This window comes from Acomys russatus, chromosome 24 (assembly GCF_903995435.1).
Source record: "Acomys russatus chromosome 24, mAcoRus1.1, whole genome shotgun sequence".
Classification (NCBI taxonomy): domain Eukaryota; kingdom Metazoa; phylum Chordata; class Mammalia; order Rodentia; family Muridae; genus Acomys; species Acomys russatus.
In genome coordinates, this window is record NC_067160.1 from 21,645,453 (window position 1) to 21,661,580 (window position 16,128).

A 16,128-nucleotide genomic window follows, 5' to 3' on the forward strand; every position below is an offset into this window, starting at 1 on the left:
TATTTTTTATTACATTTATATTAGTAATTATAGGATATTTAAAGAGAAATTCTTAAATAACTTTTAAAATCATCATTTTTTCCAAAGATCAATACTAAAGTTAAATTTTTCTTTATCCCTTATTTTTATGTCAGCTTATTTTAGCATTCTGAAATAAATTGGTGGGAAAGAATCCACCCAATGCTCCCTAGGCGCAGTTTAAGATTTCCCTGTGAGTTACCCTTTTACATCTCTTTGATCTTATATACCAACAGAGTCAGCTATGTTTTGCATGCCATGTCCTTCCTCCTTCAACTTTAGTTCTTTATTTTAGAAAATATTTTTTCATTTCTATACTGCTATTGTCTATATTATTTACATTTATATTATGTCAACACAATCACATACTGATTGAACCTTAGTATCATAGCCAATGTCATTGTCTATTCCAGACCTGTTGGCCCATTCATGTATATTCTATCCATCTCTTTTTGGCTGTAGTTTATCTTTCAGCATACTCAAGATCCCAAGAGAATAAGCCTTAATGTTTTGTAAACCTTTAAGCATTGTTGCATACGCTGTTAATGAGTCTTCTGTTTATAAACCTCCATATTTTTTTCTTCCTGTGTTTCATGAGAATGAGTCTTTCAAGGTTATCAAGATAAATCCGTCCAATATGCAGTGGAAGGATTTCCCCATCCTCTTACTAGCTATCTGAAAATTTTTGCTGGTTATCCAAAGAGTTTAACTCTGGGAGGAAGTATTATAATATGAAAAAATTTCTGGGAAACTGTGTGAGGTTTTTTTTTCATTAATGCTTTTTTATTAGCATATATTTATTATCGAATTTATTATAACAAATTTTGATAATTTTTACCCTCTTGCCCACTTTATTCCCCTTATTCTTCTCAAATAAGCCCCCCTCTACTTTCATCTTTCTCCCTCTATTTTTATTTATTACTTTGTTTTATAACCAAATAAGTTTTATTAGAGCAGCTAGGAGCATGGGTGAGGGTTTACTTAAAGCAGCCTGGGCATCACCTTAACAGTGGCCATACTTCCAAACTCATAAACCATTAACTGGGTGTAAATCTTGGGTAAGGGATGGTGATGGGGTCCCATCTGCTCCTGGATAGATGGTTGAAGGTCTTTCTTATGTAGATCTCGCAGGTAACGGTAGCTGCTGTATGTTTAAGAGGGCAACAGCTATGATGTCATGTATTAGAAGTCAGTACTTCATGTTACACCTCTATCCGCTTCCTCTTTTTGTAATGTTCTTTTTGCCTCTTCTCTGATATTTCCTGAACATTGCAGGGTGTGACATAGATGTTTCCTATAGAGGTGAGCATTCAGCAGTCATTTATTTTCAGCTCTTTGACCAGGAATGAGTATTCACAGTCACTTCTAGCCACTGTAAAAAGAGGCACACCAATGTATAGACATAATCAGTCATTTAGAAGGCAATTTTACAGGGGTATTATGGTCATTTATCAAATCTATAGCAACCCAACTATTGCATATAGTTTCTTCATCCTTGGTGTTTGGATTAGATTTAGGGTACTATACATAAATTCCCTCTTGTTAAGCCAGTGTCAAATTTGATGGAACGTGATTGGTTACCTCCCTAGCATATTTGTCACTATCGCTGAAGTGGGCACATCTTGCCTGACTCCTGGGCAATGCTGTGCCCAGGGTCCATAGTTGAATAAGACTACTGAAGCCAATTCTCTCTCAACAGCTTGCACAGCTCCTCCTGGTAGGGATAGCCAGCAGACCAGACACTTCTCACTCACAGCTTGACTGTTCTATTTATTCTTCTGTATGGTTTCTTCAGCAATAGGGTTCCCCCCCCCCATACAGTTCTGGTATGTAACCCACAGTAGTAGCAATTGCCTGTATTATTTTAGAGGTTCTCAGGAGCCTCCCTGACCAAGTGTTCAAAGTTTATGCCAAGATTATGTTCTTAGATTTTTACTTATATTTAACTTGTATGTTTATCTTTTCCCATTGCTTTTTTTTTGTGTGTGTTTTGTTTTTTGTAAAGATGGGTCTTTTAAATATTTCAGCTTTGGAGGTGAGGCATGTGCCATGATATGCAGGTGGAAGTCAATAGACAGCTTGCTGTCTGTTTTTTCTCTCTCCACCTTGTGGGTCCTGTGGTCAAACTTGGTGCCAGTCTTGGTGGCAAGCACCTTTACTCACTGAGCCATCCTGTCAGCCCCGTTCTTACATTTGAATGTTAAAAAAAAATTAAACAAGTAGGTAATTTTTCTTCTCACTTTGGCTGTTTTTAATCTCTGTCATATTTTTGCCTGTAATTGCAATTTTCTTAGTTAATTTAATGTACTGAAATTGAATCTTTATGTTCTGCTTGTGCAAATTTCATATTTTGGCTACTATTTTCCCAATGTGCTGTCACTTACTTAGCCATCTTTAAAGTGGACCTCTGGTGGAGGAGGCTCTGGATTGCTTCCACTGCATGTTCATTCTGTTATGTTTACTTCAGGATTGTTTTTGGAGAGTGGTTCCAGGATTTTTATCCTGGGGCCAGGAGAGGTTGAGGACTTCCTCCTTTCAGCCCTCAACAATCCCCTTCCTCAAGTGCTTCTCAGCCCTTCATGAATTTCTCTGGAGCTATGGCGTCATTTTTCGCGTGAAAGTGTTGGCGCTCTCTCTCGTGTTTTTAGAACACTGTGCTGATTGAGCATTCACACCAGCACCATGCAAATACTGACAAAAACAAACAAACAAACAAACAAACAAATGTTGCTAGCTGTGGTGGAGCATGCCTGTAATCTCAGCAGTTCTGAGCCAGAGGCAGGGGTATCTCTGTGAATTTGAGGCCAGTCTGGTCTACATAGTGAGTGCCAGGCCAGCCAGAGCTACAAAGTGTGACTCTGCCTTAAAAAACAAACATTGTGTGTGTGGTGTGTGTGTGTGTGTGTGAAGGGGTGGGGGGTGGGGGGAGTACAAACTGCCCACGCTAAAAATAATACTTGGCAAAATTTAAAATGAAATTGAGGAGACATCAAAGTAAAATTTATAAATAATAGTTTTGAAATTATGTAGATACTGGAGACTTTGCCAATGTTGGCTCAAGATTATACCAGAACCTTTAGTAAATTTCTTTTAAAAGCACACACACACACACACACACACACACACACACACACACACACACACACCACATGTGGATAACATGAGGGTTTGAAGTGGGAGTCACCTAGATGGCTCAGTAAGTAAAGGTGCTTCCTACCAAGCCTGATGTTCTGAGTTCAATTCCTGAGACCCACTCAGTCAGTTGCCGAAGACAGCTGACTTCTACAAGTTGTCCTCTGACTGCTACACATGTGCTGTGGCATATGTGTGCTCATACATATCTCATATGCACAATAGATAAATTACACATAAATGTCATGAAATTAGAAGGGGGTGCCATTTAAGAGAAAGAAGGGTCTGGTGTGAAAGGGGATGGGTGAATGTGGTCAATGTACATGGTATAACTAAATGTAAATGTTGCTGTGAAACCATTGCTCTGCATAATGAGTATATGCTGATAACTATTATCATGATAAGCCTACTGGATAAGTATATCCCCAAACTAGAGCTGTCTGAAATTACCTACATTAAGCATACTAATGGCCCTACTCCCATATACTGAGCTGAGGGGATACTGAGCTTGGAATTCAGAGTAGGGAAGCCTTTTTAAGGGAAATGAGCTCAGCCTGTGCAGGCATCAGAGTCAAGTGGAGCAGCGAGGCACTCCTCCTGTAGAAGCAGTTTGCACAGTGACACGGGAAGTGTGTGTGTGCACAGCCAACACTGCTCCATTTGCCCTGTTGATGCAATAGTCCTGTCACTCTCTGGAGAAGGCATTGCCCTCACGAGTGGGGGCAGTGCTCAGTTTGTGGGTCACTGCTGAGAAACACTAAGGTCCAGCAGGCTTTGCCAGTGTGACAGTCCAGATTGATTTCACCATTGTGAGAATGCAGATTAGCTTTAATATGCAACATTTTTGGACATCTATGAACATTTCTTTTATCCTTTATTGGAAACTTCCTTGGTAAGGATCGCTCTTTTTGTTTTGTTTTGCTCTCCTTGCGGACTCCCTCGAACCCCTAAATTATTAGTATAAAAACTATAGTTATCGTAAGAAAATGGCAAAAAATAGTTATTAAAGGTTTAGGGTGGTTTTGGACAGCAGCTGCTTTTAAGTGTTCTAATATGCTGAAGTGTGCTAAACTATGCAAACCTCTGCTTTCCTGAAAACATGTGTCAGATCAGACCATATACCATGAACTCTTCTTTTTCTATCTAACATTATTTATATTGATTGCTAGACTCATGCTTAATAGTTAATATTCAACAGGATATGACCTTGAGAGTGGTTGGAAGTTTCATAGTAGAAACATTTTAGCTCCTTGGGACATGATATAGATCTCTTACGTTAAAAGCAGCATTAAAACTTATAGCACAAATTAAAGTGCTTTGCCAATTTTAGGCAAGGGCTTCTTTCTGTGCGCATAGATGATGCTGCAGTTGAAGCATTTATGAATTTTGTGAGTAGCATAAGTAATTTGGCCCACTTACATAGTTACATACTTCAATGTATATAACTAATATATGTAAATAATATAAGGAGTTTCTCATCTGGGTTGCGTTAAAATGCTTTAGCGAAACAGCTGTTTGGTCAACAAAGATGGCATTGAATTGCACTGTTTTGGAAAAAAAAATGAAGGGAACTAGATGCCTGTTAATCTGGTTCTTTAAATATCATAAACAAAAGTATCCGAATGAGTCTCCAAGGACGAAGGCGGGGTTCTGGGAGCTGTGATTGGCTGCAGCCCTGCCCTGTCCGCAGCCATCCTTAATTGGCTTTGGGTAGCCTGGGATCACAGAAGCAGGGTGACATTTATTACTTCCCTAGAGTTTCTTTGCCCTGAGCCTTGAGATTCCCGAGGAGTAACCGTCAAGGACTCCTTTCATTTCGCCTATGATCTCTAAGAGGGATCATTCTAGAAGAACAAACATGAGTTTGAATGCAAGAAGAGTCACTCTGCCTGCAATAACACCACTAGTTCTACAAAAGAGGGTAGGTGGTTTATTCTGCTTCTTCCACCCTTGCAATCTTTTTTTTTTCTGCCTATATTTTTTCTGATACCATGTTATTTACTAATAAGTTTGGAGCTTGAATGACTGTGAGAAAAGACTAGAGTACATTGAGACTAAGGGTATTTAAAAAGACATAGTATTGGAATTAAAGTCAGGGGGGAAAGCTGCCAGAACATTTCTGTGGTTAAAAAATACCTCTATATAAAAGCTGCTGGTCTCACGTACTGTCCGTTGTGACTTAGAGTACATACAATGAGCTTTCCCCCTTTTATTCTTTTCTTCTGTAACTTCAGGCATTTCTGCCTTTAGCAGGAAATCACTGGCTGTTGCATTCTGTGTTTGTGAAGGGGCAGCTTCTTTGTGTGTAATTCATAATGCACCCACCTCTTCATTGTTTGGGAGGACGGTGCAAGAATGTGACTGATAATCTTCATGTGGCCACCCATTTGTATGGAGTTTCTGTTTGCTCAAGAAAAGTTTTCCCAGGAAAGGGTTTTCTATTAATTATTAATCTGGGGAAGCACATGTGTGAAAATAACTTTTTTTTTTTTTTTTTTAAAGATTACTTTCATGTCTTACTGTGACATTTCCTTTGGTAAGATGGTATTTGTACCATGCAGTGTATCTGCAATAAGCTCTTGCCAGTATGCCTGGGCCCTCCAAACATACAGAATCCCATTTGTATTGTAGAGAATGGAGGCCTAGAGACACGTTACTGCAAAAAAAAAAAAAAAAAAAAAAAAAAAATACCCTTTCTGCACAGTTCTAGTGGTACAAGAAAGTGTAGTGTTTCTCTACTCAACCTTTTAAAAGTTAACTGTTAACTATTAGCGCATTCCATTAAATCAAAGGTCATGTTTTAACTTACTTGAAATAGGGCAAACTAAAAGAAATTTAAAGATAATTGTTTCTTGTATTGCTTTTAATTTTTAGCTTTCAGGTTTTTTTGTTTTTTTGGGTTTTTTTTGCCAGTCAACTACTAGTTACTAAGTGCATTTTACTTGGCATTGGGATAGTTACACTGTAATTTTGCCAGTGTGTGTTCTTTATTTTTCTTGATGCCTTTTTGTTTTTTTAACTTTAAGCAAATTTATTTAAAACATTTTGCTTTGAGCTTGGATCTTGATTTTCGCTTACATTTAATGACAGTGTGGGTTCTCTGAGGGGTATTCATGTAGGATAAATACGTTGATGTGTATCCAATCCATGTTCTGTTTGAGTTCTTTATGCAGCTAACGTTGCTGTATGGGGACACCAAAACGCTACCGTGTGCTTTATCTTATGGCCCATTGATGGGATTGGTTTCCTACTGTCTGGGCTCTCTCATTAGCTGAGCCACGTTGGCACATGCCAACACTTCACATTCTGACCTCTGCAGGGAAAGCTGAGGTGTAGGTAAATAACATCTGCAGCAGGATTTAGGGGATGCTATTCTGTGACATGAGAGGTAAATTTCATCTTACTTTAGCTCTAGTTAAAATTTTAAGTTACCTATCTTTCACCAAACAGTATAAAACAATGGAAAGGGGTGCCATCATTCTCAAGGACCCTGAGCTGCTAGCAAAGGTGGCATTGTTAGGAGAAAAGCCTGGCTGGAAAACAGTTTCTAGTATAGTATGCTGAAGAGAAAAACAAGGCAGCTTTGGGATACTGTAATTTTGTCTGTTTTTTTTTCCTAATAAATTCTTATCAGATTGCCATTATAATAATTGTGTGCATCAAAATTCCTAAAGGCCAGCTCTGTGAGTGTACACTTAAACAAGGCAGCACACGCTCATTTTATGAATATATTTAGGCCATTTCTCCTGCCACTTTACTCCTAAAGGATCTATTTTGTTTACTCAATTGGTTTGAAAACCTTGGATTTTTTTTTTTTAAATTTAGAAAAATTCTTTTTTCTCAGAGTAAAAGACATTCAACTCCTATGGTCACAAAACAACTAAGTGTTTTTTTCCTTCCTTGAAGATATGAAAATCTCCCATACTTGTCATTTTTCATATGCCCTTAAATTTAAAATCATTTTACACTTAGCATGTATTTTATTAAGTCTCAACTTGGTCCTGAGCACTGCCTCCCCAACAGACCTTACAAATAAACACAAACACTTTAGAATATTGCCAGGTACAATTTCTCCTCTTTCTCAGAAGGCTCTGCTCACACATTTTGTATAGAGTTGCTTAGCCAGGGTGAGTGGTCCTTGCCAGACAATTGAGCAGCTGGAATCCCTATCATTTGGAAAGCCAGGAACATTTCTGAAAATGCTCAAAAGCACTTGAGGAGGGGGTTCTTAATGGCTGGTGTGCCCTTCTGAGGTGGCTCTGGGATTTGGTTGGAATGACGAGAGGCTAAATTTTAAACACGGTCCTTTTTACAGAGCAGAGCCAGAGAGGTCTGGTAGACTGAAGAGAAAAAAATTGACTTCCTCTAATTCTATAAGGATTTGAATTCATTGATTCTAGGAAATCAAAATTTTAATGAAGAAAAAGTTTCATCAGATCTCTGACTAAATCTTCCATCTTAGCATTTTTTCCAGATTAACCACGTAGATGGTTTCTTTTTCCCCCTCTCTTCTCTGCCTCTGTTGAGTACCTTGTACAAGGTCACCCAGAAGGTCAGTGACAACACTCAAAATAGAATCTAGGCTTTGTGACTTCCATGGTGCATTTTTTTTTCTAGACCCGTGTTATGTCCTGAAGCCAATCTGTAAATGAATTGTCTTATGTATCGTGTGTACAGTTGCCACCCACCTCAGTTCTGTGTTTAGTGAAGGCAAATCCTTACATCTTTCTGTGCAACACCTCCACCAACTCCCATATGTTCTAGTGCAGAACATATTTTATGTAGAAAGCAGTTGTTATGTCCTCCGTGTGTGTGTGTGTGTGTGTGTATGTGTGTCTGAGAGAGAGAGAGAGAGAGAGAGAGAGAGAGAGAGAGAGAGACAGATGGACGAACACACACACACACACACACACACACACACACACACACACACACACACACACACCCCACCGGGTAGGGGTAGGGCATACTTTTACCTGAACTGAAACTCTAGACTGGCATATTAATTACACCAAGAAAGAACATTTTAAGGTCACAGTATTAGTAGTTGAATATTATAATGTATAAAATAAAGGAAACATAAATTGTCTGTAAGATCAGAAGACCCGATACCACATTTTAATTCTGTAGGTTGCAATTTTTGATGCCTATGTTCAATTAATGCTGCTTTTTCGGTTTATGCTTGCAAATTATTTTTGCATTCTTTAAGCAGCCTACATTTGTAGGAGACATTCATAATGAGCACACAGCTTACTAAAGTAGTTTCAGAGATGAAAGACAAGTGAAAACCCAGTTTTTAACCACATACTTTTCCTTAACACCTGTGGCCGTTCATTAGAAAGTGGGAATTGTGCATTGGTACAGGGCAGCACCTTGTGTTCTAGTCACAGCTCCCATACAGCCAGTCACGTCTGTGATTACAAATCACCACAGCACTGTTTTCCCCACAAAGTTTTGAGCGGGTTCACAGCTGCTCAGTAAGCACCAGCTTTGCAGTAGCCTGCAAGGGAGCCTTTTATCTTCCCACTTGCAATTACTTTAACCCTGTGGCTGCTGTGTTCCAGCTCCCAGGGCTGGCTCTCTGGCCTGCACTGCCCCTTCTTTCTTTCCCAAATGCTATTGTCTAAGTCTCTGCCCAAGCTGGAGACTGATTCTAGTCCTCTGGATATCTCTCTTTGCTTTTCTCCTCCGTGTCTTAATTCTGAATGAATGGGTAAGCCTTTGTTACCCAGCAACCATGTCCTGTGACATCACTTTATTGTTGCCTTTTATAATACTGAAACCTTAGTAGCCATCATGTGTATTTATCCCATGCTTCTGAATGTTTTAAATTTGGATTTTCAGTCTTCTCTATGTGTTTTGTTTGTTTATTTATTTATTTTTGTTTTTGCGGTATTTGTTTTTCCAATTTGTTTTCGCAATTCAGGTTTAATATTTTATCTCGTAATTGTAATTTAACACGTCGTTGATTATAAGCAGAATTTAACTTTATGAAGTGAGAAAAGACCAAAGACATTGAATGTGGAAGCAATTTTTTTTTCTTATGCTTTGCAGTAAAGATCAGTCCACAGCTCGTCCTGCGGTTCCACAATGTCCTCAGGCAACCAAATTCTCTCTTGCTTATGATATGCTCCCTGGTGTGGGTACCCTTCCCTTTTATGGAGTGATAAATGTCTATCCCCAGGCATCCTGTTCACAGTCTTGGCACTGAGGATGGATGCACAAGGCAGGCCTGCAGGCTAGCTGGCCAGTGCTAGCTCTTGCTAATGTGAGAGTCTGGAACAAACAGGAGCATATGCTTACTGGTTGCGCCTGGACACTGTGGGTAACCAAAGACAAAGCATGCTGGGAAAGCAGGCTTGGAGCTCAACATACTGCTCTCCTCACCAGCACCAGGATTCATTTAAAATTAAATTTATTTTAATAATTTTATACATGTGTATTGTAGTTGCATCTTTTTTTCTCCCTCTCCTCCTCCAATGCCCTATGTGTTCCCGCTCTTCCCTGTTTCATCTCAAACTCATGAACTCTTTTTCTTTAATTATTGTTACACGCACACACATACACATATACACACACACACTCACACACAAAGGAATAAATACATACATGCGACCTGTTGAGCCATTTAGTTCTGCTTATGTGTATAGGGCTGACCACTTGGAATTGGATAATTATTTGGAGGGCTCATCCCTTTTCTTCCAGCAGTCATTAATTTCCTGTTGCTCTTTATCTAGGCATGGGGACCCCTGAGATTTCTTCCATCTGTGTTGTCTTGTTAACTGATGCTGCCATTATCATTGTTCAGGTCTTGTTTAGGAGATCATATTGTTGAAATTTTTTGTGGGTACAGCTTCCCTTTTATATATAGAAGCCACTCTTTCACGGCAGATAGTCTAGTCCTTTGGATCTTACAATCCTTCTGATCTCTCTTTTGTGATGTCCCCGAGCCTGAGATCTGGGAGTTGTATTATATGTACCACCAAAAACAATTTACAGGTTCAGTGCCATACCATCAAAATACTCACAACGTTCCTCACCGAAATGCAAAACCATCCTAAAATGCGTATGTAACAAAAAAGACTCTAAAGCAAGCCTGAGCACAAAGAACAATGCTGAACGGATGGCGCAACAAAGCCAGTGTGACGCTGGCACAGCCACAGCCACGAAGATCAATGGAACAAAATAGAATACCCAAACACGAGGACGTGTAACTACAGCCTTCTTATGTTTGACAAATAGTGCTGGGAAAACTGTGTGTCAACATGTAGAGGAATGGAATTAGATCTGTGTCTGTCATCCAGCCAAAAACTATAACCTCAAATGGGCCAAAAACCTTAATATGAAACCCCAAACATAAAACTTCTAGAAGAAAACACAGGCAATACCCTATGAGATGGAGGTGTAGGAGAGGAGCTTCTGAGTAGGACACTATTTTCCTAACAATTCAGACATCAGGATTCTTAGGAGATGAGTATGTGAACCGTGGCCATGAGGCTCAGCTAGCCATCACCATTACACGTGCCTCTGCCTTCCTCGGCATGCAGAAAATACTGTATTGTTATGGCCCGTGTGCCAAGTTTGACGTTGTCCTTTGGGGAAAATGCATTTTACCCTTGTGTGGGGATACTAGGCAGACAACCAGGCAAATGGCTGCCTTAGAGGGTGAGGTGGTAACATTCCTACTCATTCTTGCTAAACCTTGATTTTTCTTCCTGCTCGTGTCATTTTTATTAGGGTCACTTAACTGTTTCCTTAACGTAGAAGGGAGTCACCTAGAACATGGTTTGGGTTATACTTACCCAGTGTTTCCTTAGTCAAGAAATAAGGGTTCAGGAAACATTCTTGGTGGACAGTGTGTGTTTTAAAGGTACAAATCATGACACCTGAGCTCACCTCTCTCCATAACCTATGAAGTGACTTTTGGTATATCCTTTCTTACGCAAGAGCCACTCTCTCTATGTTCCTCATATTGCTGGATTTGTGTGGACCAATAGTGACCATGAAATAGACATTTATAAGTGTTAACCCATAGGAGAAGCCCAGAGTGTGTAAATTATGACCCTGACTCAAGAAAAGGCATGTGGCATGCTTTACACTCATTTGTTAGGTTGAGTTTTCAAGTCTTCTGTTGTTGAGGGTGTGTGTGTTTGCTGAGAGGCCGTCCCTATGTGTAATACGGACTAGTTTCAAATGCTACATTCTTCTCTACAGCCCCTGAGAGGTAGAGCTCCAGGCACGCACCACTCTGCATGGCTTCAAAATGCCATACTGCATTAACTTCATAAGCAATTTAAATTGTATGAGGAGTGTTTTTTTTTTTTTTTCTTTTTCTATTTCTTTTCTCTTTTTCGTTTTCTGTACTTGGTATTTGCCTGGATTTCTGAGAGATGGAATTTAAATTTCCCACTAACATGGATATCAAAAAACCCTTTTATTTTGGCAAATGAAACTAATTAATAGGCCTTGTCCTCCATATCATCCAACTAGGGCCAGAGAAATGCCATGCTTCTCAAATGCTTTTCCCCCTTCTCCCATTCTGTAACTATATTAATGACTGCCATGGGACTTAAAAACACAAATAACTAATATTCTGAGTTTATATCTCTCTACCTATCACCTATCTTTTATGGGAGCATAGATTGAAATTCAACAAGATATGCAGTTAAATTGTCATTCCTTTCAGTGTCCTAGGAGTTGTTAGTCATTGACTGGCAGGCTGTATATTTGTGAGATGTAAAACTATACGAAGACCAAAAATGTTGGCAACGTTTGCAAAGTAGCTGTATGACAGTGGGGCTGTGTCACCTTTGATCATGACATAGACAGCAAAGGCCATAGTTTTAGTTTATTCAAAGTGAGCATACTTTTTTTTTTGGGAAATGAAAGAAGTAACCTAATTTTGTTTATTTATTTTTTTAAATTTTAATTTATTATAATTTATTCAGATTACATCCCAATTGTTATCCCCTGTTGTATCTTCCCAATCCCTCCCTCCGTCCATCCCTCCCTCCCTCCCTCTCTCCCTCCCTCCCTCCCTCTCTCTCTTCTGCCCTATTCTCCTCCCCTAGATCAAATCAGGGGCATATTTAATTTGAAAAAATCTCAAATGTGAAATGCTCCTAAATTTAAAGCTTTTATGTGAAACCATATGATGCCACAAAGGAAACTAGTGTGCACCAAAGCCACTAAATAGAATTGTCCATAGTCTCTGTCTTAGGTGTAGATGAACCACAAATGAATTCTGTGTTTCCAGATGGGTTCTTTCTTTAGGATGGCTCATTGTGTACACAATACTCCACAAAGAAAGAGGCAAGTGGGGCGAGGAGAAAAGAAATCGGATGCGTTTTCCACTTAAGCACTTCAAACAGAGGCTACTCTGACAATTGCTATTATTTGTGTAAATGTGTTTTGTGGGAAAGAAGATACTGGCCTACTATTGGTATTTCTCAACATTGTTGTTTCTCTGTATTCTTCTTAGAGTTTTAGCCCATAGGATGAGAAGCCATAGTCCTTGGCCTTTTCGTTATTCTTATCCTGCTCCAACTTGGGGCTTTGGCAAGCTAGAAGACTCCCCCCAACCCGCACCCATGGACCAGTAGAAATCAAAGCACCTGTGATCTGCTTAGCATTGAGTGCACATGCTCTTCAGCGTTCATAAGAGCCTCACAAGGTTGATGGTCAAAGCCATTTTGGATGTGGAAAAATGGTTGGAGAAAGGTCACCCCAAAGCTCCTACTAATAAATGACGCCTATCTTCCCCAACAGAAAATGGTCACAGAGGAACCTGGGCACACATGTTTGCACACTCCAGCTGAGAAATGCATACCGCATGGCCCTGCTCCACAAAATAACCTGGGCACACACACCCCTGCTCTGCACAACATCCTGAGCAGATACTGTAAACCCCTCTGCATGGCCCCACTCCACAGAACAGCCTGTGCACACACTGCATAGCCCCGCTCCACAGAACAGCCTGTACACACACTGCATAGCCCCGCTCCACAGAACAGCCTGTGCACACACTGCATAGCCCCGCTCCACAGAACAGCCTGTACACACACTGCATAGCCCCGCTCCACAGAACAGCCTGTACACACACTACATGGCCCTGTTCCACAGAACAGTCTGTGCACACACTACATGGCCCTGCTCCACAGAACAGCCTGTATATACACTGCATGGCCCTGCTCCATAGAACGGCCTGTGCACACACTGCATGGCCCCACTCCACAGAACACCATGTGCACACACTGCATGGCCCTGCTCCACAGAACACCATGTGTACACACTGCATGGCCCTGCTCCACAGAACACCATGTGCACACACTGCATGGCCCTGCTCCACAGAACAGTCTGTGCACACACTGCATGGCCCTGCTCCACAGAACAGCCTGTGCACACACTGCATGGCCCTGCTCCACAGAACAGCCTGTGCACACACTGCATGGCCCAGCTCCACAGAACAGCCTGTGCACACACTGCATGGCCCTGCTCCACAGAACAGCCTGTGCACACACTGCATGGCCCTGCTCCACAGAACAGCCTGTGCACACACTGCATGGCCCAGCTCCACAGAACAGCCTGTGCACACACTGCATGGCCCTGCTCCACAGAACAGCCTGTGCACACACTGCATGGCCCTGCTCCACAGAACAGCCTGTGCACACACTGCATGGCCCTGCTCCACAGAACACCATGTGATACTTTTCTCCTCTTACCTGTACTCTTCACATGGGACAATTCTCACCTCTTTTGCCAATCTGCTTTTGCCCTCTGACTTAGTGTTCCGTGCTGTGTCCTCAGTCTAACTTCCAAGTCAGTGACTAAGCTAGCATGTCAGAGCACCTTAGAATACACTGGGGAAATAAGGTTTAATCGTGGGATGCAGACACAGTAGCTTATTTTCCTTTAAAGTTTATAGTACTGCTGCTACTGTGCAACAGAAAACATTGAGTGTTGATAGCTCTTTGTAAATTTTAAAGAATGAGAAGTCTAAGATTTAGAAGATGGTCAGTTGATGGTCACCAGTTTGACCCAGATCAAATTCCAGTATTCCCATCACTGTAGACACCTGGGCTGTAACTCCATGGGAACAGGCACTGAGCCGCACGTTATTTTGTAAACCACAATGCCTGGTTCATGCCTGGCAGAGAAGGATGATTAAAAATAGCTGGGGTGATGGACAGTCTCAGACTCCCGCTTGGGGCAGTCTGAAGGGCTGGTTCTCTTGGCTGTGCCCCAGTCCCCTGAGCCAGAATTTAAAAATAATAATCTCTTGTTGGCAAGGAAATAAGTAGGGCTTTGGGTAGTTTCAGATACTACCTCCCCCAGAAAATATATAGATTTCCATGCCAGCAGGGTATTAAAAATGCTCAGTCTTCAGACAGTTCCAAAAGAGAAATTAAAAAATCGTGTTGGTAATCATAACATTGTTGGAAAGTGATTATAGCTTCAAGATCCGTCCTGTGTCTCCATATTTTCAAAAATATCAAGAACATTGTAGCTTTTGAAGTCAAATTAGCCCCCGCAGCCAAGTTAATATTTGAAGAGAAATTTTGATATCAGTATTCTAAATCACAAGGCCTCAGAAAATGTTCTCTCACACACATGTGTTTGTGTGTACACACGTGTGTATATGCTTATATACATGATCACAGAACACTTTATCAAAATTAATCTAAAAATAACTAACCTTAAAAGCTCGAATGGTTATGAATTAAAAAAAAAACCTGCTTTGATACAAGATTATAAATATATCAGGAAGGAATTTCATGCAGTTAACAATCTTTTGGTTGTAACTTTCAAGATATGTATTTCCCTTCCTTCGTTCTTTACTGTCTGTGTGTGCTTAAGGTGGGATGCACATTTTGGTGGAGGCTAGAGAGTGACTGGTGGGAGTTGGTTTTCTTCTTCCACTCTGCGGACCAAATGGTTTCACTTAGACATGCAGACTTGGCAGCAAGCCCCAGCCACTGCCCCAGACAGAGAAACCTATTTCAGGGTCTGTATTTGTACCAACTCAGAATAAAGACTCCCTCTGCTGGCTGTTTCTATATTTGCATACTTTCTGACATACTCAGGAAAAAAAAAAAAAAAAGGATTAAAAGCAAACAACTCTTTGGCACTTCAAAGGCTATGTGCTTTGGGACAGACATTGCCTTTACATGCTGGCATAATGTTTAGCTAATATTTTTGTACAATGTGTCCTGTAGCAGTAGCAGTTCAAAGAGGTGTGGACACTGGACTAGCAGTGGGGGAGGGGTTCAGACACCACCTGGTTGGAACCTACCCGGGCTCCGTGGCTTCTGCCAGGGCACATCTTCCTTGCTTCCTTGACTTCTTCTTTTTACAATTTAGCCTGAATTATGCTGACTTCTATTATATTATTATTCTGACAACATTACTTTTTAAAAAAAAAATAAGGAATGTGCACACTGATACATAAGAAATATTTAAAGGTTCAGCAACAACAACAACAAAAAAAACCCAGAATTATAGCATGGGATATAAATTGGTTGTCACTAGAACTGCCACAGCACGGGGAATGTTAGGATTTGCAAAGTGATTTTCTTGGTGCTATTTAAAGTCTGTAGAGTGCTAATTAAATATCACAGAAAGACTTATCACAGAAATATCACAATGATATATAACTATATCATTGGCTGTTTGGCACTATATATTACGTAATGATGCTATTTTATACACCTCTAATTAAGCTACAACATACCCTTTATGGTATGCTTCATGTGAGTTTCTGAAACATTAAATTATGAACAAATTAAAAAAAAAATCGATGGTGACAAAGAGTCCCTAACAGAGCATGGCTTCATGCCGTATGTCTCAACACATGGGCTGGAGCCAGAGGTGTCATGTCTGCACGCTTCTTGTATGTCTCCTTCTCTCTGTACTCTTTTCCCTCTGCCCCTCGCCACTTGTTCTTCTTTCTCACCGATCGGGCCGATTTTGGATTTCGTC

General features: G+C 40.5%; 1 protein-coding gene across 3 annotated transcripts in view; it reads left to right on the plus strand.

The window, feature by feature from the left end:
- Positions 1–16,128, plus strand: part of Grb14 (growth factor receptor bound protein 14) — a 104,032-nt gene that overhangs the window by 39,247 nt on the left and 48,657 nt on the right. Inside the window, exons 1-2 of one of the 3 annotated variants that reach the window (XM_051166979.1) lie at positions 3,892–4,042; positions 4,907–5,071. The exons of 1 other annotated variant lie outside the window; for it this stretch is intronic. In XM_051166979.1, coding sequence (XP_051022936.1) covers positions 4,973–5,071 — 99 coding nt within the window. In that variant the 5' untranslated portion in view covers positions 3,892–4,042; positions 4,907–4,972. Of the gene's footprint in view, positions 1–3,891; positions 4,043–4,835; positions 5,072–16,128 lie in introns of those variants that run through there. One more of the 3 variants, XM_051166978.1, reaches the window with a different exon arrangement.